This window comes from Mytilus galloprovincialis, chromosome 10 (genome assembly GCF_965363235.1).
Source record: "Mytilus galloprovincialis chromosome 10, xbMytGall1.hap1.1, whole genome shotgun sequence".
NCBI lineage: Eukaryota > Metazoa > Mollusca > Bivalvia > Mytilida > Mytilidae > Mytilus > Mytilus galloprovincialis.
Window position 1 is genome coordinate 23,045,036 of NC_134847.1, and position 26,772 is coordinate 23,071,807.

The 26,772-nt window shown below is 32.1% G+C and overlaps 1 protein-coding gene across 1 annotated transcript; it reads right to left on the minus strand.

Annotated features, from left to right (window-relative positions):
• Window positions 1-8,753: 8,753 nt before the first annotated feature.
• LOC143047190 (dnaJ homolog subfamily C member 8-like) lies at window positions 8,754-26,673 on the minus strand. Its single transcript, XM_076220180.1, has 9 exons — window positions 26,582-26,673; window positions 22,780-22,881; window positions 21,913-21,969; window positions 20,998-21,064; window positions 20,344-20,438; window positions 17,371-17,442; window positions 16,064-16,155; window positions 11,471-11,546; window positions 8,754-9,300 (listed from the first exon to the last, which is right to left on the minus strand). The coding sequence occupies exons 1-9, from the start codon at window positions 26,645-26,647 to the stop codon at window positions 9,178-9,180; spliced, it is 750 nt and encodes a 249-aa protein (XP_076076295.1). The 5' UTR covers window positions 26,648-26,673; the 3' UTR covers window positions 8,754-9,177.
• Between the last annotated feature and the right edge of the window lie 99 nt (window positions 26,674-26,772).

Sequence of the window (26,772 nt, forward strand, 5' to 3'; positions counted from 1 at the left end):
TATTTTTGTATTACTCTTTCATGGGAATATGTATAATCTACTATTATACCATATCCGTTTTTTTGTTCATTTTTTATAATATAGATAAAAACAACAAAAAAGACAAAAATAACATATATAAATTTACATACACACATGATTATTTAAAAGAAATATTTGGGTGTTAGCCACACAAAAAAAGGGGGGGAATAAAAAATACAGTTTGTTTCTTTAATCAAACTACATTGACCTGAATTTATATCGTTTTCAAATGAGTTAATGCCCTTTCGGTTTTTGAATAGGGACGGATCGTTCTGAAGGACTTCATCAGTTGGTGTTGTTGCTGGACGCTTTTCACTACGGGAGTCAGGTGTTCCCGCACTAAATTGAAACATCATTGTCTGTATGTTTGGTCTTTTTGCTTTAGCGTCTCCTGATTTTTTCCTTAGTTTTTTTGATTTCTTTTTTTTTCTTTTTGGGGTTTTCCACTTCCTCCAAAATATCATTCGTTTTATTTTCGAAGGAAAATGTAGCTTTGGTGATTTTCTTCGAGGCTTTTCCGAGTACATTTGATACCTTTTGCGGATTAACATTTGTTGTTGATGGTGAAGCTGCTATATGTGTGCTTTCTTCTGGTATATCATTGATTGACTCAGTGTTAGATTCGTCACTGTCTGTGTCGCTTTGAGAAGAGCTGCTGCTTTTTGACTCATTATCGTGAGGCATGCTGTTACTCTCCTTGTTTTGAGCATCAAAACTTGGACAGTCAGCCTGCTTGTGACCAGGAAGCTTGCACTGTTTACAGACCCAGTCGTTCTGACAGTCTCGAAATTTGTGACCATTTTGATAACATTTATTACATACTAAGTTATCATGATTGTCCTTTGTTGATGGCATTTGATCTTTATGGAAGACCATGGCTCTATATTTTCCTATTCTGATAAATCTCGGTAAAGGTTTTTCTAATTGGTCGCAAAAAAGAATGCGATCACCCGTTTGGCATTCTGTCAGCAACCCATCTACTCGAAGTCGTTCTCTGTTTAATTTGTGAACAGTACATTTGCCTTCATTTTCGATAGCCCTCAAAATCTGACCATCGTCTGCAGAACAAGGAACGTCTTTGACTCTGACGCGTAGGTACAAGAGTGATGAGTATTCACTTGATTTTGGGTTGGTACTATAAACATTAACTAGAACACACCCGCGAAATCGCGGGCATCCAGAGCGTAGTTTAAAGTATGTAAAGTGTTGTTGGAAGAATTTTGTAAAATATTGAATGACTGGAGGTTGCACTGTGTAAATACAGCTGTTTCTCGAAACACGCCTCTTTTGGGGAGTAATTGAATATTCATAGAAAATTCATTTTGTTTACATACTGGTTCCCAGTGGTGCTCTCTGTGTTCCATATCGCAGAGACAGAATTTGGGAATGTTACCAGTAAATAAACACGTGCATATTGTTTACATTGAAATCTGTGGTAACCTTTCATTCGAGGTAGGGGTAGTTAAGAAAATCAGTGTAAGTTTAAACTCTGAGAAGTTCAGGGCATATAAACGTTGAAAATATGCCGCACAGCCCTATATTTTGACCTTTGAAAAAAATTGTGGTGCATATGAACTTTCAATTCTAGGATAAGATTTTTTTCAAAACTTCATAGTAAAAGTGGTACAGTTTTAGCCATAAAAGGAGTTCCTATGGGAAATTGCATTGTCAATATTTACAGAAATGCAACCTGGAGAATTTCAGCAAAAGTATCATAAGTCATATATAGGTTATTTGGGACAGGAAAATGCTTTTTTTTTTTTATCCCTCCTCCTTTATTTCCAAAATTCCCAATTTTTGGTTTTCTATCAATTTCAATATGAACATAGTTTTCATTTAGTATGTTATGAACATTTAAGTAAGGAGCCTGTAATTCAGTGGTTGTCGTTTGTTTATGTGTTACATATTTGTTTTTCGTTCACTTTTTGTACATATTTTAAGGTCGCTAGTTTTCTGGTTTGAATTGTTTTACATTGTCAGTTCGGGGCCTTTTGAAGCTGAGTATGCGGCATGGGCTTTGCTCGTTGTTGAAGGTCGTACGGTGACCTGTAGTTGTTAATTTTTGTGTCATATTGGTCTCTTGTGGAGAGTTGTCTCAACATGGCAATCATACCACATCTTCTTTTTTTTTTGTAATCAATGAATTTTGTAAAAGATTTAATGACTGGAGAATTTCAGAAAAGGTATCAAAAGTTCACATGAATATTTTTAGCGCTTATCTGTATATTATGAACATTCATTACTATATAAATATAGTGTATTTACTTTCAATTCTAAGTTTACTAATCGATCCATGGTGGTCATTGATATAGTATACAGACCCTCTTTATTTAATAAACTCTGTGACCGCCGTGGATAGTAATCTTGAAAATGATAGCAGATAGAATTCTGAAAATACACTTTATTCTTTGTATATGTATGTTTAAAGTATACAGAAAAACGCAAACCGGAAGTCTAATATGACTTAAAATTTTGTCCAATGACGGGACAATATCCGGATGCCTTTTTTCTCGTTTTTCTCCCAAAATAACTCAATCTGAATAATCATATGAATGGATGACAAATGCGACTATGCACTGTACCTATAGGACACAGAGGCGTGTTGATTAATTTATTGTGGAAAGGAGAGAAGCGACACCAAAAATGAGGTCTTCTCGTTTAATAGTATAGATTAGCTTGTTACGTACAGTTATTTTTTTGATGATGAGAGTTTCTCTGTCGTTCTCAGAATCTGGGTAGATGCGCCACATACCTCTTACACACTGTAGGCCTTTCAGATGGCTCTTTGGTATACATGAGTCAATGGAGTTGTAAAGTTCGAGGTGTGTAAGGTATTGATCTGGGCTTGGTTTCACATCACCAAAGAGGTCAGTTTCCAAGATAAATACAGGTTTTACAGAGCTGAGCGTTTCGTGAATATTGACATGAGGTTCACCATTCAGATAGTCTTTAGGTATAAGACCTAATTTAACTGCATCAGTGTAGGCTTTGGATGAATTTGTGTTATGACTGATATCACTGTCATTTTGTTGTTTACCTGCGGTAGCCATATTGAATTTACTGAGTGTTTTTTTTTTACAACTTATTTTTGTGTGAAATACACGTTCAATTTAACTATTAAACAGTATATGCACATCACTAAACTTTCATAGGTTTGTTTTGTCGAAAAACAGTCGTTTGAAATCTTGTATTTACGATTATTTCGAAGTTTTGGTAAGAGCTCAAAATTTTCCTTGGATAAGCTTGAGGCCGCTTACGCTGGAGTTTCTTATTGACAACATATTTGTTGAGTTTGGAAGTGGACTTTTCCAACAAATTGTCAGCATTCCTATGGGAACAAACTGTGCCTCTTCTTATTTTTATATGAATCAGAGTTCCTTCAGACACTTGTCAAAAACAAGAGGATCAAAGAAGCCAGAATATTTAATTTCACTTTCAGATATATTGATGATGTTCTTTCCATAAACAATTCGAACTTTTCTGATTGGGTTCCATTAATATATCCCCCAGAACTAGAAATTAAAGAAACAGCAGACACGGCTTCCTCCGCCTCATTTTTAGACTTATATCTCTAATTTGACTTACACAGTCATCTCAGTACCAGAATCTATGACAAACGAGAGGATTTTAATTTTGAAATTATAAATTTTCCCCACCTTAGTAGCAATATACCAACTTCACCTGCATATGGGATATATATTTCCCAACTTTTTCGATATTCAAGAGCTTGCAGCTCCTACTCAGACTTTGTAAAACATCATCAGTGTGTGAGCAGAATGTAGATGAACCAGGGGTATATCAAAGAACGTCTTGTCCTTTTTCTAAAAAAGTTCATCGGAAGGTACCAAGACCTTGTTGATAAATGTTCCATATCAACTTCACAAATAATACATGATGGTCTTGATGTATAGATTCCGCATACTGATGTTGTTTATCATCTTAACAACGTGTTATATTGTTCTTTCATTTGTCTTTGTTCTATTATTAATATTACTTTTACTGTTGGATTGTTTTATGAGATATCCATTTAACATGGCTCGATACTTAAACCTCCCATCAATGTGTTTGTATTATCTTTCATTTTTTGTCTATGCGACTTTTTGTGTTTCTTTGGTTCTTATATAACGTGACTCTGTACTTTAAAATATCCTGTCAGTATGTTATTGTTCTATAAAATGTCATTATGATATATTTCTATTATGAATTAGAAAATACGTTGAACCACAAACGTCAAAACTATTCAATCACGTAGTGGAATGAACTATTTGTGGATTCTTAATAATTCCATAGAACTTTTGGACTATTTTAAATCTTGGTCTATTTCTGAAATTAATTCTTACATACTTTTGATTTTTTAACCCTGTATGCTAACATTGCCCATGTGAAATTTTAAAATTGTTTGTATAAACATTGAACGACAAAAATATGTGACATATAAAATTTTCTGACGTCAGACACGCGAATCGATGAATGTGTTTGTAGATAGATGTTTTTGTGTTCTGTTAGATTGTTACGCGATGACGACGGCTGTACCCATATTTTGACTATTTTATTTATTGTCTGTTTTGTTCACGCATCATTGTAAATATAACAGAATTTGATGATACTGTCAACAAAGTGAGAGGTTTAGCGCTTTAAAACCAGGTTTAGTCCACCATTTTCTATATTTGAAAATGTCTGTACCAAGTCAGGAATATGACAGTTCTTGTCCATTTGTTTTTGATGTGTTTCGTCGTTTGATTTTGCCATGTGATTATGGAATTTCCAATTGGATTTTCCTCTGAGTTCAGTAATTTTGTGATTTTACTTTTTAGTTGAGATCAAAATAAGCAAAAAAAATGATAGGCCATGGAGCTCCTTTTCAAGATATTTGATTTATAAAATATGGCGAGAAAATTCTGACTCAGACTGGGCCAAGTTCTTTATAGACAGCGATAACTGTGAACAGCAAGAATGTTCAGTAAGTTAAAACATATCACCATCACCAAAACACAATTTTATCATATAATTCTATTCTTGTCTATAATGTGTCCTTGGTTTAATATGCACATAGACCAAGGTGAGCGACACAGGCTCTTTTAGAGCCTCTAGTTTGTTTAATCTGAATGTAAGCCTTCCATAAGTTTTGGTCAATTTATATGATTGACAACTTAAGAAGTTTCAGATAAGGTCAAGAAAATGTGACTAACCATAGTGTACAATGCATACATGGTCCGGTTGTTGTCGCTTTGACACATTCCCCATTTCCTTTCTCAATTTTATTTTATACAATGAGACATTTTTTCTGCAATGTTTGTCAATTAATCAACACCAAATAAGGACTCTTTATACAACTGGTTAGTTTGGTTCTGATTGGTCAAATACAAAAACACTAAATCTTCCATATCTTATAAACTTGCAGAAGTTCAATGAATAGGAAAGTAAAATTGTTTCATAAATATGTTCTGTATCTTAACAAGATATTATAACAAACAAACAACATTATTAAACATTATATGCTCTTTATTGATGAAAATTTAATGACATATAATGATTTGCATATTATATATGTACATATGAATACATGCTTTCATAAAATTAACATCTTTTGTCATAACTTTACAAAAATACTTAAAACATTTCTTGCAAGCCAATACATATTTGACATTAAAACTTGTATTCTCTTCTAACTCTCTCACATTGTATTTTTTTTGTTCAGTAGAGGGTATAAAATTGGAGGAATCTATAACAAGAGGTTCCTGGGAGCCTGAACACCTCACCTTGCTTTTAAGTTTCAGTCAATAGTTTATGTCATGTTGACATTCTTTAGTATAGAACTTACATATATACCCATCATTTTTGCTGTAAACAGTTTCTACAATTCTATTAATTTTTCAACATAAATGCAGAAAATTGAGTAAAAAATTAAAGGAGAATGTGTCCATGGGTCATGGGACACAAATATCCTTACCTGTAAATATATATAGCAAATTCAGCGATTTCAGACATATCATTGACACTCATACCATATCTTCTTATATCTAACAACTCCAGATGTGAAAGGGACAGCACCCAAGTTCAAACTTGATTTGTATTTGGATAGCAATCATAAAGCATTGTGTATATAGTTTGATAACATTTGGTTGAGGCAAAGTAAAGTTATAGTGTGGAAAAGGCAAATTTAGCATTTTTTTTTCATATATAAAGGGACACAACTCTACAAAAGTTTACGTGACACCACTAAAATTTGAAGTTTATCTGTGTTTGGTGATACATTTTGTAATAAGCATCGTGAGTAAAGTTTCATAGCAATTTGTTGAGGATGAAAAAAAGGCAAATTCAGCAATTTTATCATTTGAAAAGGGACATAACTCTAGAACAACGAGAGTGATGACACCCAAATTTGCATTTGATCTGTGTTCTGAAGTAGGTAATAAACATTGTGTATAACTTTCATCACATTTGGCTTGACAATCAGAAGTAAGAGAACAGAACCCAACTAAGGATGTATGGAAAGATGTACAAGGATAAAATCCAATTTCCCTGTTGCCTACAGAGACGATTCAGGAAGTGGGCTGGCGTGTATGTTCCCTCCCTAAAATTTAAAAAGCATGGGTTGTCCTCAGCTTATAAAGAATATAAAGATAATTTTACATAAACAAAACTTTAGTTTGCACCACCCTAACCTTAAATCCTTGATCTGTCCCTGCGTAATTCTATTTTAAAGCAACAAGTCTAGTTTTTGTTTCCTGTTCACATGGAAATAATACAACTGCATACCAAATACCATTGACTTATTATAAGTCATTGCCTTAAAATAAACACAAACACAAACATTAACTTGTAAACTATGAAAAAGTTTCAAAGTCAATGAACCACGATGAGGGGATGGGGCTATAACAACCCCAGGGTTTCCCCTGGGTTAATTATTTTTTTCGCCACCTCTTTCGCCAAAACAATATATTTTTCGCCACTTTATTTTTTTTTTCGCCAAGTAACATTTAAAATTTACCTTCCCCCTCCCTTAAATAAGATGATTTTGCCCCATTGTGTCTATGATTATTCTCTCAAACTTATTTTGCAGTCTACATTTCAATGAATAAACAATAAACATTTACTTTAAAACAACATCATTTTTTTTAACTTAATTAAAAGGGAAACATATTCAATTGTGTTTTAAACAACTTTTCTAAATGAAGGGGGCCACTATACTTTTATTAATAAAGAAGATATAAGTCCTGAAATATAACAAAATTAATTGACATGTTTTGATCATATAATACCAGTATAGTTCGTAGGGAAATTTTCTTTAAAAGAAAAATACTGATGTGCCCTTTTGTACTTAGAAGCAAAAGCTTTTATCACATGAAATTGATCCCTCATTTCATGAGTAGTCATTACATTGAAGGGTTACTCTCATTCGAGGGGTTGTTCTCAACCTTTTTGAAAGATTTCTTCATAACGACAGTTTTCTTTCCTTGACCATCGTAAGTGAAAAAGTTGAGACGTAAAACTATGCTTGAAACACGTGTGTCACTCAAACGACTTTAAAGTAGTCTCCCTTATCAATTACTTATATTAAGGTCAAAGAAGCTTTAGATCGGAGATTTTTCTTGCTTTTGAACTTTTTTCGTCACAACAACAGCTTTCTTTTCTAAACTATCTTTAAAAGGAGAGGAGACGTCAAAAGATTGCTTCAAACACGTGTGTCGCAAAGTTATGTATGTGACATTTAGCGGAAGCCATTTAATCATATCATTTTGTCAAACAATTCAATTAACACCTTTATCATATAGTCCTTTGTTGTGGAAAGCCATAAAATGCAATCACCTGATAATTGATTTTCTGTCTAAATCTTAATGAGGTCAAGGTGAATTCCGAGTATTGTCTAATCTGGTAAAGTCCGAGAAACTCGAAAAAAAAAGTAAATAAACAAGATAGAGGAAAATAAATCGTTATATATATTTCTTTCGCCAAATTCTTTCGCAAATGACGAATTTTTATCGCCACAATTATTATTTTTTAAGAAAATGATACTTGCAAATGCCAATAACTTTGCATACCTAATATTTTGGACTTAACATAAGCATTAAATCCTTAACTGATCTAATCACAAACTAATATGTAAACTAAGCAAAAGTTTCAAAGTCAATAGACTGTGACTGAGGGGGTGGGGCTCAATATTGTCCATGGAAATGAGATTTGCTAATACTTATACAAATGAATACCAATTAACATTGTCCTACCACTAATGCTTCCTCTTGAACTGACCTTATCACAAACTAATACATGTAAAATAAGCATAAGTTTATTTATTTATTTAAGTGAATAGATCATGACTGAGGGGGGCAGGGCCAAATAATCTCCATGGAAATGAGATGTGCCAATACAAATACAACTGTATACAAAATATCATTGACCTACAACTTGTGGTTTTCACAAACTAGACCTAATCATAAACTAATACATTGTTGATGCTGCCGCTGCTGGAAACAGCATAATTATGTCTTGCTTTTTGACTCCTTCAAGCGAGACAAAAACGATATGTAGCTCATGTCAATAGATATAAACAATTCACCAAAGTTTCATGCGAACTCGTCCAAGTGTTTTTGAATAATTGTCTGACATGTTGGTGACGGATGGACAGAAGGACATTAAACCAACGTATAAAAAGACTTGGGGGTATGGCCTCCAAAACATCTTTCACAAAAAATTATTCTGGATTTCAAAAATTTTCTAAGTTCAAGCCAGCCTAAAACTTGATATTTATTTTATCAAATTTCACATTATAATGAACATATAAGTTTCAAGTTGATGTAAACACCAGTAAACTACACTTAATCAACATTATAACCAGATGCTATCATATGCAAGGTATTAAAGTCATTAAACTGAATTCTCAGTTAAACTTGACACCTGAAGAATAGTATACAATATACAATACATAGTCATGTGCTGACAAATCATATCTTCAACAACTAACAAACATATAAAACTCTCAATACACATAAAACCTTTCATTACCAAATTATATTACACACACATAACTCACTTAACATTGCATTCTTGGTCATTTTTTAAAGAATTATCTATTGGATATTTGGAGCTCCTGACCTGAATTTCATATCCAATAACCCTTTTATCATTCCTTATTATCAAACACTTGTATAAGAACGGTCATCGCTGCTCTGCCTTGTGTTTCGGGGGTTTGAATTCTCCACTTTTACTTGTCTTAGTCTTTGTCTTTTTAGAACCTGTTTTCCAATTTCTCCAGCTGTTAACTCGGTCTGATCTTGATTCCTACAAATGGATATTGAAATATGGGTGCTACGGTCTTAAAAGGAGTTATCTAGAAACACTCCTCTTATGCAAGTAAAAGCTCTCAATTTTTTAGTCCCCTTTGGTGCAATTACCCCCAAACTCAATCCGAGCCTCTTGTTTGTAGTAGGGAACATTGTAGTACAATTTTAGAGAGATCCATACACTAAAACACAAGTTATTTTCTGAAAACTAGAGAAATGCTGGTTTTTGGCCCTATTTTGCCCCTAACTCCTGCATGTTTGGGGCAATTACCCCCAAACTCAATCTCTTGTGGTTTTATAAATTGCAGTATAATTTCAGAGCAATGAAATACTTACAGGTATACACAACTAATTATCCTGAAACTAGAAAAATGGTTGTTTCGGGCCATTTATGGGCAGACAGATTGACCATCATCCCCAAAATAAATCCACACCTTCCTTTTGTGGTATTGAACCTTCTGAAAATATTTTTTAGAGATCCATTCACTTAAACTTCATTAACTCAATGTGGACCAATTTAAAAATGGGGCTAAAATTTCAAAATGTAAATACAGGCAGTGTTCTACCCAGAAATTTTCAAATAGCAACATGAAAATTATCCTAGTCCCGTTTTGGAAAAAAGTATAGCACCAAGGTCCCATAATTCTACTATAAAATCATCCATGATAGCACCATGGAATGAAATATAGCACCAGGGTACCACAGTGCTTTAAGGCCCAGATAAAACACTGACTATTATTTCAATTGAATAAAGACTATAACGAATTCAAGACATTGACAGTGGCGGATCCAGAAATTTTCATAAGTGGAGGCCCACTGACTGACCTAAGAGTCACGCTTCAATGATTCCCTATATAAGCAACCAAATTTTTTCCCAAAAAGGGGGGGCCTGGGCCCCCCCTCTAAATCTGCCTCTGATTGACCAATTTCAATGGGCACATGATGGGGTCTGATTCAATGTCTTGAATTTGAAATTGAAGAAATAAGCATTTTTTTCAAATTATTAGAAAAGTTCTGCTTTTGGTCCCTAATTCCTGAATGGTTAGGACCATAATTCCTTAAATCAATCCCAAGTTTTCTTTTTGGATATGGAACCTTGTGGTACAATTTCATAGAGATTCAAAGACTTGTACCCAAGTTATTGTTTCAATACCATAACATCCTTGTTTTTAAACCTGAATTCTAAACAGTTTGCAGTGGCGGATGCAGGAATTTTCGAAAGGGGGGGTGCTAGCCCAGGGCAAAGGGGGGGTGCAAAACATATGTCCCGATTCAAATGCATTGATCGGCCAAAATAAAGGGGGGGGTGCGCACCTCCGGAACCCCCCCTCTGGATCCGCCACTGGTTTGGGTCATAACACTCAAACTCAACCTTCTTCAGAAGGTACGGAACAATTTCATAGAGATCACTTAAAAAGTTTTTGTCCTGGAACAAGGAAATATGCTTGTTTTTAGTCCATTCAGCTAGAACAATAACTCCCAAAATCCAACCTTTCCTTTGTTGTATTTTCATAGAGATCCATACAATTAAACTGAAGTTAGTGTATGGAAGTCTATGGAGGATGATCCATTAAGGTAGTAGACCTTTGTTAAGGGAGATAACCCTTTAAATCAATATGTGTTTTTAAAAGTAAAGTTTCATGAATGTATTTTTAGCATTTACCTTAAACAGATTGAAAATAATCTATGTAACCTAGAAGCTTAGAATATATTTATGAAAATGATCGACACAAACATACTGATGATTTCAAGAACTATTTTCCTTAACCAAGGTCGGCAAGTAGACATATAAAATTTACAGAAATCTGACAACTCTGAAACAACAAACCAGAAAATAAAATAAAACTACAACATGTAAATTTTGTAAAATGTTCTAGGATGATGAACCATGACTGAAGGATCAGTGCCAAACAATCTCCATGGAAATGAGATGTGCCAATGCTTATACAACTGCATACCAAATATCATGGACCTACCACTAGAGGTTCCCCATTAACTGACCTAATCACAAACTAATACATTTTGATGCTGTCATTGCTGCCAACACCAGAAACAAACAAAAACAAGTTTTGGGAATCAATCCTCACATACAGTAGTGTGATAATACCACATGTTCTTCACATTTTTTAAATAGTGCACCCTTTATACCAAGCTATCAAAAGTTATACCTCAAAGTTTTTATTCCATTCTTCTTTTACTTTCTTTTGTTCTTTTTCTGTTTCCTCTTCCTCAGCTTTTCTTTTCCTAAAATTAAAAAAATTTAAAAAATTTAAATACTTGCTTTTGAAGGAAACAGTAAACTTATCACTACAGTGATTCCTTATTTATTCCAGTATTTTTTTTAATTTTTTTTTTTTTAATTTTGTTGTTTTTGCTTTCCACATCTCAGAGTTCCTTGCATTCAATGCTGAATTTCAGTGTCACCTGTTATAGTTGATTTTTTGTTTTTGTTTTTTTTTTTTATGCCATATTTAAGGACTGCATTTAGGCTATTTCGTGGCGGCAAGTTTTTATTGGTGGAGGAAGTCGGAGTTCCCGGAGATAGGAAAACTGACAATCCTTTTCAATTAAGATTGGAGTATAGTGCACCTGCACAAGCAGGTTAGAACTCACAACCTCAGTGTTGAATGGCTAAAAACTTGTGTATGTTTTAACCAAAGTTTGAATAGCACATGTAAAAGAAAATAAATACAGTTAGAGTGTACGGAAAATCTGCACTTAATAGATATCAATAGAATACCACTTTGAAATTAATATCAATCTTTTTCAATCTACAATAAGCTTTAAAATAATGTATCATGTACAAACAATTACTTAGAACGAAGAAAACAGGAGGGGATTAATTTACCATGAGGGTCAATTTTTAATATTCAACTAGCTTAGTAAGGATTCTTTTTACCATAGCGTTATTTTTACCTCAAATCAATTTTCTATGGGATTCAAAATACCATACCCCTGTATTTTGACATCCTTAATAAAGGGCTGCGCTTTAGCGCATGATACGCCCATTGCTCTTTTAACTTGTCTTTTATGCTTTAAATGAATTTATATGATCAACTAGAAATATATATACAAATCAAAAGGGATGTTACATTAATATATTCACCAAAGTTTCATAAAATCCCCCTTTTTTAAGTATAAAAATGCATTACTTAAAAAAACGTAAAATTTATAATTTATAAAAATGGAAAGGGAGCTTACATCAATAGATATAAACAATTCACCAAAGTTTCATGGACATTGGTGAAAGCCTTTTTGAGTTATTGTCCGAAGTGTTGAAAATCACCCTTTTTTTAATAAAAAAGCCCCATAAATCCAAAACTTAAAATCTGAAATTCATAAAAATTGAAAGGGAGCTTACATCAATAGATATAAACAATTCACCAAAGTTTCATGGACATTGGTGAAAGCCTTTTTGAGTTATTGTCCGAAGTGTTGAAAATCCCCCTTTTTTTTATGAATAAAGCCCCATAAATCCAAAACTTAAAATCTGAAATTTATAAAAATTGAAAGGGAGCTTACATCAATAGATATAAACAATTCACCAAAGTTTCATGGACATTGGTGAAAGCCTTTTTGAGTTATTGTCCGAAGTGTTGAAAATCCCCCTTTTTTTTATGAATAAAGCCCCATAAATCCAAAACTTAAAATCTGAAATTTATAAAAATTTAAAGGGAGCTTACATCAATAGATATAAACAATTCACCAAAGTTTCATGGACATTGGTGAAAGCCTTTTAGAGTTATTTTCCGAAGTGTTGAAAATCCCCCCTTTTTTATGAATAAAGCCCCATAAATCCAAAACTTAAAATCTGAAATTAAAATAAAACGAAAGGGAGCTTACGTCAATAGATATAAACAATTCACTTAAGTTTCATGGAAATTTGGTGAAAGTGTTTTTGAGTTATTGTCCGAAGGTGGACAACGGACGGACGGACGGACAACGGTATATCATAATACGTCCCGTCTAAAAGACAACGGGCGTATAAAAATTACTTAATTAATAATTTGAGAAGAAGAAAAAATGAAAATTTTAGCAATTTTTCCTTTTCTAAAGAGCATAACTCTACGTCTGGGGCATAAAAAAACTCTAAAAGGAAGGAAAGGGACAAATCAAACATAAAAAGTCCAATGCAATAGGTGACATCAAGAACCTGCATGAACATCCATGTGCATTTAATGTTTATTCACTGTCTGGACTATTAATTAATGTATGGTTTGAGGTTCGTTTAGGCCATAGGAATTAGCAAAGTGTTCAAAACTATGATCTAACACATATACCGCACAGAAGTGTGACATGTCTGCTTCCATTTTGTCGTATACAGCTGCAAATTCAACTACAAATTTAGATCAAAACAATAACAATGAAAATAAGAGGAATTCTATATTTGATGGTAATGAATCAGATTCAACTGAAGCTCACTATTTTTCAAAGTCTTCAAAAAATAGGGAGAAGCTGAATTACACACCCTGTTTCCGACATAACTTCAAAATACTGGAATGAATAAGCACCTATCCTGTTTAATAACTCACTGTCGTGTCACAATTCACAATATTTCATAATTAATATTTTCCGAACATTAATAGTTGACAATGTCATTTTTCATGTTTGTTTATATTACACTTGAAGTATTCGTTTGAAATAGTTTTTTATTAAACAAAATTAAAGTTTATCAATTTTGCACACTTTATTTATTCACATAATTGGTTGTTTAGATAATACTTATTCAGGCCTTTAATTTTTAAAAGTTGGTTTACTTATCCGCCCACCCAATTTTGTCTAGAGTGAAATAACATAAAAATCTTGATTTCATATTGTTTTTATTCCGCCCACCTGATTTTTTCTAGTGCTGTAAACAAAAAAAATCTGAGGAGTTCCAAAATGCTTTGTTCGGTGTCAAAAGAGTTTGTCGTGAACGACGCATTTAAAAAAAACTTAGAAATGACCCAAACGAAATAGATTGACGTGTGTTTTACTCCCCTACACTGTATATAACTATGAACCCCACGTGAACCTTAGTGTCTGAAGCTTTCATTTACTTTCAGCCAAACATAAACTATGATGGCAAACATAATGAAAGGAATTTCATTATTGGAAACCAAAGCAAACAATCGGTGATGCCATTTTGGATAATATGGCTGATGAAAATGTCTCAATTTCGGTTAAATTAGGGACTTTCCGTTTTGAATTATCCTCAGAGTTCGTTATTTTTGTTATTTTACTTTTTGCCATTGAATAAAACATTGTTCTTAACCTTTGATATTCCCTTTCATGCCCTTACATCCTTATGGACACTCTCAGATCAATATTGTATGTAATGTTTTTTACGAAAAAAATAAAATAAATAAGAAGTCAAGACATTTTTCCCATCCAGTTATAATATAAACCATTGGAACAGTTTACCCAAAAATGTTGTCTGCACATTTATTACACATTGCTTTAAAGACGTTGTTTGCTGTAGAAAATGCAGTTGCTTTAAAGACGCTGTATGCTGTAGAAAATGCAGTATCAGATATAATGTCATTGATAACTTTAAAATACAACTTGATCATCATTGGGAAGATGTTATGTACTAGTCCAAATTATTATGGTGTCTTGAAAGGATATAATTATAATTTTTTTCTTTGATGCCGCAGGAAAGCGTCAAAGCAAAAATTAAAAAAAGCCTTCAAAGACATCATAATTATTTGAACTAGTTATGTATCATTTCTAGTGATAAATTGTGGACATTTATTTTTATTACAAATTTTTATTTTTTCTTAATTAGGAAGAAGTTAGATACCAATTCTAGTGATAAATTTGGACTTCTTTAAATATTAGCTATTTAAAATTTTAATTTTAATAATGTGAGTTTAGTTTTAAGAACAAGAAGTACAAATTTGGGTGGGCAAAAAGAGGATTGAATTTCCTTACATATGAGCCCTTAAAAGATTCTACAGGTACATGTAGATGTATCATGTAGTATGAGTGCCAAATTATGAGATCAAAGTCGCAATGTATTTCAAGTTAATAATAAAAAGGTCAAGTATGGCTTTCTTTGCTTTAAAAATTGTAATTTAACCACGATTTATTTTATAGTTCACAGCTGGACCAACCCATTTCCTGTCTACAAAATATGGGTTTCGCCAAACTTTGGTACATTGCTATTTCTTCATCAGCATGATAGGATCCTGAACACTCTTGATTTTCAAAGTCGAATATCAAAGAAAGTGTTTATGTCAAGTATATTATCCTCAAAGGCTTCTGGGTCAAACATGCATATTCAAATGCAAAGAATATCCAGAAAAGAGCTAAATTAAAACTATTTCTTCTTATCAAATTTCCCCCAGTAATTAAAGCATTTTTTTAAATTTCCTCTGACTATTTTTTCACAGCACTTGTCCGTAAACCAAGTAATTAAAGGAGGCTTCACCATGCCATTTTTATGACTAGAAACAAGGCAATTTCAGGCAAAAACTTAAGTTGAAAAATCACAAAATTATATATGTTTAAATGGCAAAATCCTTGAAAAACAACTATTTTGGAAGCCTTGTTTTAACAGTGATTTCATCCTCCCCTCCCAACTTCCTATTTTAGCATTTAAAGATTAATTTATAAATTTTGAATGTGTATGAAAATAATTTATATAAAGTTGTTATAGAGTGTGCAAACTAAGGTCTATATTTTTAGACAATGGAATCAAAGGAGGATATCTGTGCCTTTGTACCTGTAGTAGCAAATCTTTATAAATACACAGCTCACTATTCCAAGAGAAATTTTACCTTTCATGCATGTCTTTAGCTTCTCTTTCCTGTCTCAGTCTTTCCAAGTCTGCAAACAATTTACAAGTTTGTACATACACAGCATGTTTGTACTGAAATGGTAAATGAGATAATTAATGCATCAAGAACAAGGCAAAGTACAATTCCATCGTGATAGTTGCCATCTTTTAAAGCTATCTTTTTAGCTTTCATAGGAATAATGCATCGTTCTGGGCAGTCATCGTGTTTTTAAATCATAAAAAAGGGGTTTCAGAGGAAGCCTGTGTCTCACTTGGTATTAATGCTGCTGTAAGTGTAAAAGAGCAATGTTGACTCAAAAAGTGAGTCCATTTTTCAGTAAAATACAGTTTTTAAAACAAATTCAAACTTTTCTTAAGATGTTATTTCATGGTCTAAAAGATCAGCTTCTGTCCAAGGTCCATTCATCAATTAACTCAGAAAAATGAAAAATGAAAATAAAAATTTCAAAATTTGATTTGGACACAGTATTGTTGTCATAACTAAGCTTCTGTACAGATTTCCTAAAACTCCATGAAGGTTGACAAAGTTATTGATGTCAAAAAAAACTTTAACAACAGATTGAACCTCAAATTATTACTTATATATTTGCAGTTTTATTATGGTTGTAATGTAATTCCATTTCAATACAATCATTTCCATAACATACATTTTGAATAATTCTTTTTCTGAATAACAGTAGTGATTAATTGATTTATTGGTGAAGAAAGCTGGAAGGTCTGAGAGCCTGGAGAGAAACACCAACCTTAAACTATGTCATGATCCATCAACTTTAATAAAAATAGCATCAAGACATAATCAAATAGAAATCTTAATTTACCTAAACCAAATGGCAAATATGTTAAAAATTGGAATCAATGAGGATTTGTAGTGATGCAATGATTATGACAAAATATGAAAGACAAAGAATGACAGATTATACTAATTGTTAAGGTTTGCTTTGTAAAAGCGGACGTATTTATAACAATGGTATAGCTCTAAAGAAGCAGGATTAGATGCTGCAGATTTTGAAACATTTTTATAATTCATACAGTAAAATCAAATATTTCTTAAACAGATTTCAATATCTATACAAAAAATATGTCTTAGTAAACTTCCTTCTACTAGACAGTTCAAAATTATTTCTATATATATGAAGACAACTTAACTTCATAAAGATCACAACTGTATTTTAATTTAAAATTAAATAGTTATATGGCAAACAGTTTGCCCTAAAGAGCAATAAATAGTTAGGCTCTTTTATCCAAGCAATTTTCACAAATTGTGATTTAATCAGTTTGAACTCTAACCTGTTCTGTATCATCTTCTGGTATAATAATTGGTTTTCCTTCTTTCTTTAATTGTTTTCTTTTTTGCTTCATCTGAAATATAAAAATTTAACCATGTTTTAAAGATAAATATATACAGTATCTTAAAAAAAAAGTTAATGTTTTAAATATTGTACATAAATAAACGATAAAAAATAAAAGATTACATTGACCAACAAGCGTCTCTGAAGAGCCTAGAGACCCTTTGTGTTATGTGTCAAAACTAGAGACTCTTTATAGCCTGTGTCCTGGATCTGTGTGTATTTTCAAGGAGGGCCACTTCCAACAAAGTGATCATACAACAATATATTTGCATACCAAATACCACTCACTTATCATTTGTGGTTCATCTTAAACTGACCTAATCACGAACTAATACATGTAAACTAAGCAAAAGTTTCAAAGTTTACAGACCATGACTGAGGGGGTGGGGCCCAAATAATATCCATAGAAATGAGATGTGCCAATGCTTATACAACTACATATCAAATATCTTTGACCTACCACTAGTGGTTCACCATAAACTAGACCTTATCACAAACTTATACATTGTTGAAGCTGCAGCCGTCGTTGCCGCCACCAACGATGAAACAGCATACCTATGCAATGGTGGATCCAGAAGAAGGGTTTCGGGGTTGGAATCAATGCATTTGAATGGGGACATATAGTCGGAACCCCTCCTTATAGAAATGGCTGGATCTGCACCAGCTACGTCTTTTTTTTTGACTCCCTCAAGGCGAGACAAGACAACTAAATCTACCAGGACAGGTAGTAATAAAGGGCTGCGCTTTAGCGCATGATACGCCCGTTGCTCTTTTAACTTGTCTTTTATGCTTTAAATGAATTTATATGATCAACTAGAAATATATATACAAATCAAAAGGGATGTTACATTAATATATTCACCAAAGTTTCATAAAATCCCCCTTTTTTAAGTATAAAAATTCATTACTTAAGAAAACGTAAAGTCTGAAATTTATAAAAATTGAAAGGGAACTTACATCAATAGATATAAACAATTCACCAAAGTTTCATGGACATTGGTGAAAGCCTTTTTGAGTTATTGTCCGAAGTGTTGAAAATCCCCCTTTTTTTTATGAATAAAGCCCCATAAATCCAAAACTTAAAATCTGAAATTTATAAAAATTGAAAGGGAGCTTAAACAATTCACCAAAGTTTCATGGACATTGGTGAAAGCCTTTTTGAGTTATTGTCCGAAGTGTTGAAAATCCCCCTTTTTTTATGAATAAAGCCCAATAAATCCAAAACTTAAAATCTGAAATTCATAAAAATTGAAAGGGAGCTTACATCAATAGATATAAACAATTCACCAAAGTTTCATGGACATTGGTGAAAGCCTTTTTGAGTTATTGTCCGAAGTGTTGAAAATCCCCCTTTTTTTTATGAATAAAGCCCCATAAATCCAAAACTTAAAATCTGAAATTTATAAAAATTGAAAGGGAGCTTACATCAATAGATATAAACAATTCACCAAAGTTTCATGGACATTGGTGAAAGCCTTTTTGAGTTATTGTCCGAAGTGTTGAAAATCCCCCTTTTTTATGAATAAAGCCCCATAAATCCAAAACTTAAAATCTGAAATTAAAAAAAAACGAAAGGGAGCTTACGTCAATAGATATAAACAATTCACTTAAGTTTCATGGAAATTGGTGAAAGTATTTTTGAGTTATTGTCTGAAGTGTGGACGACGGACGGACAACGGTATACCATAATACGTCCCGTCTAAAAGACGACGGGCGTATAAAAAGTAAGAATAAAGAGATACATATGTAACTAACCTGAGTTCAAATGATGTGGATACAAGCAATTATGTCAAATAATTGAAAAAGACAATTTTCAATTTGTATTTTCTGAATATCATGCAGTTCCACTTAACTTGTTATATCATAAAAAAGATATATCATGCAGTTCCACTTGTTATATCATAAAAAAGATATATCATGCAGTTCCACTTGTTATATCATAAAAAAGATATATCATGCAGTTCCACTTGTTATATCATAAAAAAGATATATCATGCAGTTCCACTTGTTATATCATAAAAAGTTATATCATGCAGTTCCACTTGTTATATCATAAAAAAGATATATCATGCAGTTCCACTTGTTATATCATAAACAAGAGGCTGTCAGAGAGACAGCAAACCGGATATATAAACATTCATTTGTGTCCTGGTATTTTTCAATTTCACAAGGACCATAACTGATGATATCAAATTTGACCTCCATTTTGTCATCAGTAACAACATATTAATATTTAATAAAAGTCAAAATCGTCATTATTGATCTTAACCTCCATTTTGTTGTTAGTAACAACATATTAAAATTTTAAAAGGTTTGGTTGAACGGTTCATGAGTAAATGCACGGACACGACATTTTTAAACTTTCAAGAACAGTAACTCCTGAACGGTAAAAGTAAAAATCGTCATTATTGAACTTGACCTCCGTTATGTTGTCAGTAACAACATATTAAAATTTTAAAAGGTTTGGTTGAACGGTTCATGAGTAAATGCACGGACACAACATTTTTTAAACTTTCAAGAACCGTAACTCCTGAACGGTAAAAGTCAAAATTGTCATTATTGAACTTGACCTCCATTTTGTTGTCAGTAACAACATATTAAAATTTTAAAAGGTTTGGTTGAACGCTTCATGAGTAAATGCAGGGACAACATTTGGTTGCTGCCCGGCCGCTCGCCGTACATCCCCAAATCAATAACCGACATTTTTGACACAAAATTCCGGTTAAAAAGTTATTTACTATCTACAAAATGTAGTATAGAACATGGTCTGACCCTATACCCTTTAAGTCTCCATTGGGGTAATACAATTTTCTTTTGACCTTTACCAATGCCATCACTTTAATATACTTTTAGTCTTTAGTTTTAGGAGTACAAACATGTCAAGTGATATTAACATCATCAATATACTAACCATATCTTCTGTTCTTGTCTTAGCCTCTTCTACTATTTCTTTACATCTTTTATAACCTTCTTCATTTTCTAATGTTTTATATGCTTTATTTACAGCTAAAAAATAATTTAAAAAAATTGTGCAACTAACAGGTAAATTCTGGTAGACTGGTATTCTGGTCAAACTAACTATCGTTTTTATACATATACACATTTATGGCTCTACAATCTGATACATGAAGCTTGGCATTGCACAAGGTCAATTTTTCCTCTGACTATTGATGATGTCTTTAAACTAAATCCATGGATGTTTGGTGTATACTGATTGAAATTTTAGTCTGAGATGCATTATATGATGATTTTCATTAAATGTTCGAGTACTCTGAGGGCTGTACTATGTATCTTTCTGTAGAGTGGATGTATAAGCATCGGTCAAAATCCATTCTATGTATTTCTAATTGTATTCATCTGGTGATTTAAGCCTTTCCAACTGATTTTTATACTTTGTTCTGTTACACTTTCCCTACTGATCTCCTGCCCAGCATCACCATACTAATACTATAAACTGGTTTTGGATTTCGTCCAATCTTCCAAAAATTAAATATCCTTTGATTAAGGTTTTCTTTTTCTGTATGAATTTAGTTTTTATGAGGCATCTCTTTTAATGAATACTTACCTTCAAATGATTTCTGTGATCGATCTGGATCAGCTGGGTTCTTGTCAGGATGGACTAATATTGACAACTGCCACAAATGAAATAAAAAACTATTTCATTAAAGTTTTATTTTGAAATAGAAACAGAAAATTGCAAAAAAAATAGTCAGATAAATTTTTACTTATCTTTTTTTTAATCATTCACATTTAAAATAAACTGTTAGGGGTTCCATAGAAATACGATTGGCCTGCATTTCCTGCTGTCAGTGAAAAAGTGTAATGTTGACTTAAGGTGGCTAGGGCGTCTTAATTAAAATTGACAGATTTATTTAATAACTTGTCAAAATGAAGTTTTTATCATGCTTTTTTCAAAAATATATTAAAAAGTATGGGTCACTGGACATTTTTTCACCCTACATTACAGGTTGTATAGATTATGCATGAAAAATCAAATTTTGTGTGATAAAAAGAAAACGTACTATCAGAACTTTAAGATAAAATGTGAGAAGATTGCTCTTATAACATGCTTTCAGATAAGAAAAAGAAAAAATGGGGTCACTGAACTTGTTTTCTTGCTACATACATGTCTCAAAATAGGTAAATTTGTAACACTTTCTATTATAAAAATTACTTTATCTGAGTTAACTCCCCTTATTTGGCAAAGTTGAAAAAACTGTTACGAATGTCTCTAATCATTTGCACAGTGTTCACTGCAGGGAACTTTGATTTTGTTCATAAATATGTTTATGCATGAAACCACTTAAGTTGAGATATCCAATCAGAATACTAATTTAATGTAGGACGTGTAGAAAAATGTGTCTGTTCTAAACAATTCTAACTGAATTAGTTTATGCATATGGGCTATCGTCCACAACTTCAGATGAGATTTTTTTTACGTTTTGTAAAAACAAGTCCTACACATAACTTATACAATTACCTGTCTGTATTTCTTCTTTACATCAGCCATAGTACAATCAGGGTCAATTTGAAGAACCTACAATCAAATAACATTAACAAAAACAAAAGAGCATGGATGCTGAAATTGTTTAAAGAAACCGAGATACAGACTTCACCATATAGACCTTGCAAGGAAACCATACAAAAAAATTAAGTTATCATATTACTCATAATCAGTGAAAAATGCACATAAATGATAAAAAATAATTTCCATTTCAGAGTTATGGGACTTTTAACAGTCATAATAAGCAACATGTACATGTATATGCCTTAAGATATCTTGCTGATTTCAAGCAGTTCCTGAACCATGAATATTAGGCCAAACACATTGTGTGGGAGACAAAAAATATGTTCAATAATATGGGGTTTCCTTTCTTCCCATGTAGCTTTGTTTGTTGGTTATCTAAATACTATCAATCCATTAGGAATGTGGTTCTTGGAGTTAATTTTTTTTATATATAAATCTACTGGTCAGCTTATAATCTCTTTACTGGGGCTTAAGCCTAGTGCTAATAAATTATCAATAAAATATTTCATTGTATGTTTTAGTTTGTAAGGTAATACTGGATTTCCTTCACTGATGTAACTCATGGTCATGAATACAAGTGTTCAGACTTTATATCAAAAACAAGCATCTTTTAAACCAAAATAAAAACACATCTTAAATAGTTATAACTTAATGTTTTTCTTGTACTGTTGGGTACTGTCTGAATGATGTATAACCCAAACCTATTTTTTTTTCTCTTTAAAGAAACACAACATTGGTTTTTTTCACCATTTTCTGCATTCATTGTTTTTTTCACATGGAAAGATATTTCCATTCAGCTGAATACTTTAAATACTTTACCTCAAATGGGTTTAGATTAAAATATGTTGAGCCAGGTCTGTGAAGTCTGTCTATCTGTTGCTTTGATGTCAATACTGAGTCAACTTGTTCTATGGCTTTCACCTGTAGATGAAGAAAATGGTAACATTAAACAGACCCCATTCATATTTTTGAATAATTGTGAAATTTACATATATTTCACAGCGAAATCATAACCCATTCATATATTTATCAGCTGAAATAACATTTGACCAATAAAAAATCTTGTGTCAATGAGTTTCAGCAGATGTGGAAATTTTAACATGTTTAATGACAAAGAGTTTAGGAAATTCAGTGATGATTATTGTACAACAAACTGAAAAATTATGACCCATTGATCATGTTGATACATCACAATTGGTCATTTACTACATACCAGGGATGGGGTTGATTACTTTAAAATGTAATCGATTAAATTACAATTACTTTGCTAATAAAATGTAATCGATTACATTACAATTACACCCTATTTCATATGTAATCGATTACATTAGATGACTTTTCTTTATTGTAATCATGATTACTTTAGATTACTAATGATTACATTGTATATTGCTATATCAAAGTTTTTTTATAACTTTTTATCCGCTTATTTTGGTGACATTTTTTAAAAGCCTTAATTTATTCATCTTTTAAAAGAATTTATAGACAAGACAGTTACAGTTACAGTGTAACATGTGTAATTTGATAATATAGCTATAGACAAGTGTCCTTTCTCTATGTAAAAGATGTAACTTTATTTTTAACTACAAATTGTAACCAACTACCTAATTAACAAAAAAAACTGACAATAAGGAAAAATTAATTAAGTATAGTTTTATTGTCTGTTGGGACATAATTGACACATCCATTAATGTTTTTACAGGCGTTAATCACTACTTCCATTTTTTAAAACAAACAATGGGTGGGCTTGGGTATTAAAATTTCATTGTCTTAATAATGATATAAATAAAGTTAAAAGTGGTTGATTGTCATTATTTGTTTGAAAATTTTTAATACTTGATCTAATTGAAATTAATAGAATTATTGCCAGGTGAAAACACAAAACAGTTATGTAACTTAGGAAAGATTATATTTCTCTTTATATTAAGCAACAGTTTATTGTATTGATGAAACTTCTGACGTCACCTATTGTTTACTATGCATATTGTTTGCAATATTTATGCCATATGTATACACTGTACATGTACAAAATGTACTTGTTTATACTGGTGAGCCTTAAGGCTAATAAAGTTAATAAAGAATAAAAATAAGAAAGCACATATTATACCCGAATTTATGGAAAATAAAATTCATTCAATTTTGTCAATAAATGAAACCTGGTTTTAACTTCCATTTTGAATTAAGTGGGCTTATATATTTATGCCGACCGTCAAAGTCAAATAGGAACTAAATGTTTCTGCATTTGAATTTCAATGTATTTATGTAAAAATATTGGGTAAACTAATATGAAATTGGAGTTAATATCAGAAGTTTTCAATCAAGGAAAACAAATGCTTTCAAGGCATATTCTTTTATCATTTGAGCTCAATTTCACAAAGAAATATTGGACAGTAAATTTCTTTTTGTAAACTGTTAAAACAAAATAAAACACTTGATGATCACATTAAACAAGGTCCCATCATTGTGATTACTAGTTTCATGATTTTTCATTCAAGCTTTACATTTCTTATTTTCATCTTGTCTATCAAAAACTATTTTCATATTTATACAAGATTTGTAATCATCAAGTAATCTTATGAATGTAATCTTAAAGTAATCTAAACATAATCATGATTACACCTGTTTTTTGCCATGTAATCGATTACATTACGATTACTTGTAATCAGAAATGGCATGATTACTGATTACATAGGATTACACTGCAAAATGTAATCGATTACAGCTGATTACCATTACTGATTACGATTACCCCATGCCTGCTACATACAGATATATTTCCTTGGTTAAAATTGCACCCTATTGATATATCGTCGTGTCATATGGTTTTTTTTGTATGTCATATGTTTGCGTATCATTCATATTTCATCAGTTTTGATTGCACATTCGTGTATTGTGACATGTTTTTCGGTTTCTATTTTTGGAACAACAACAACACTACAACTTGACAATTTTAAAACATACATGTATTCAAAGTCCCTTTAAAAGATTGTTGGACAAATTTGATAAAACTGACCTGTTGAGCCATTTTTATTTGCCGGTAATGTAAAAAATATGCATCACTAGAATAGTTGTTGAGAAAAACTCTGAAGGGTTACATGAAGTACAGCTATGTCATTTGCCTGTCTGACATCAGATTGTCAAGACATATGACTGTCATGCGTTCCTTTGGTCGTTTTTATTATAAACCAGCGAGTTACAATTAACAGGGTTCTAATAAAAAATCTGTAAGGGTTCCGTGGAACCCAGTGTCTCGCCTACTCTTTCTGTTAATCGCAGGCTCAACAAAAATGAGGAAGTAAATCAATAAAATATTCATGTTGATATTATCTTTAAATTGTAAGAAGCTTCTGTCCAAGTTTGGTAAAAATCCAGGATAGTTTATGAATCTAATAAATGTTTAAAAACTTTTAACTGCAGACTAAATGTAATGTTAACTGGAAGAACACTGAACTTCCTTCTGGATACTAGCTTTTGATCATAAACAAACTTCTGTCCAAAGTTTGGTACAAATCCAAAATAGTATAAGAAAGTTAACTACAGAGTGAATGTGTTGTTTCCTGGCAGAAAATCTAAGTCCATTTAAAAGTAAAATACGAAAAAATAGATTATTTTTTTTACAAAATTTCCTTCTAGATACTAGCTTTTGATCATTAACAAGCTTCTGTCCAAGTTTGGTACAAATCCAAAATAGTTTAAGAAAGTTATTAAAATTTTAAAAGATTTAACCACAGAGTGAATGTAATATTTCCTGGCAGAAAAACTAAGTCCATTTAAAAGTAAAATACGGAAAAAGTGGAATTTTATTTTTACAAAATTTACTTCTGGATAATATCTTATGATCATAAACAAGCTTCTGTCCAAGTTTGGTAGAAATCCAGGATAGTTGAAGAAAGTTATTAAAATTTTAAAAACTTTAACCAAAGAGTGAATATTTGTGGACGCCGCCGCCGCCGCCGACGGAATGTAGGATCGCTTAGTCTCGCTTTTTCGACTAAAGTCGAAGGCTCGACAAAAATGGTTGTGCAAACTCCAATCATTCAATATTCTATTGACAATTCTTTTTATTCATCCTTAATCATGTTAATGCATAAAGATGAATACAGTCTTAGCTTTTTACATTTATCATAAATTTTGAAATCTGCATTTTAAATTCAAAAAAATAATGTCTTTTGTCATGTTTGTACATGTTGTAGAAAACTAGTGCCAATCTGGAAAAAAAGCATGTTACAATTTCAGCACATGAAACATCAACCAAATTCTATTTACTAGTTAGTTTTAGTACTGAAGAGAAAACATATAACAGTAACACTATCAAGAAAAGGGACCCATTCTAGCCGCACATATGTATAACCTTCATATAGGAAGAGACATCCCCTGTGGGTTCTCCTTGTGGATAGAAACACAATTGTCTGTGCTATCCTCCATTGGTAAGCGCTTAATGTAAAAATATTATGAGTATCAAGGAATAATCTGTATGAAGACATTGAAGTAGTCTAGGCTACTCTAGTCTAGGGTCGGAATGTTACCGGAAAGTCTTGATACATGTGTTACAGCATGGGTGTGTATAATTTACAACAAACAAGTTGTTAAGAATAAAATAGTAAAATAAGTCGTCGTATACTTCAGTATAAAACAGATTAAAAGCAGATTCAGATTCCGCACTTTTCGAAGACTCTCCAGACGCCATTTTCTTCTTTGTACCTCCAAATTGAAGAGTCGATTTGTGCGTTCGAGCAATCAGCTCCGTAGTCAATTCGACTTTTAACATACTTAAACGTATATTCATATAAAAAAAGTCTAAATTAAACAACC

Excerpts from the sequence above, each read along its gene's own strand:
- LOC143047190 (XM_076220180.1), bottom strand. The coding sequence starts at position 26,647 with ATGGCGTCTGGAGAGTCTTCGAAAAGTGCGGAATCTGAATCTGCTTTT. Across the intron at positions 16,156-17,370 it reads CAGAAGATGATACAGAACAG|TACAAACATGCTGTGTATGT; the intron begins GTTAGAGTTCAA and ends TTACCATTTCAG. Across the intron at positions 11,547-16,063 it reads GCTAAAGACATGCATGAAAG|GAAAAGAAAAGCTGAGGAAG; the intron begins GTAAAATTTCTC and ends TTTTAATTTTAG.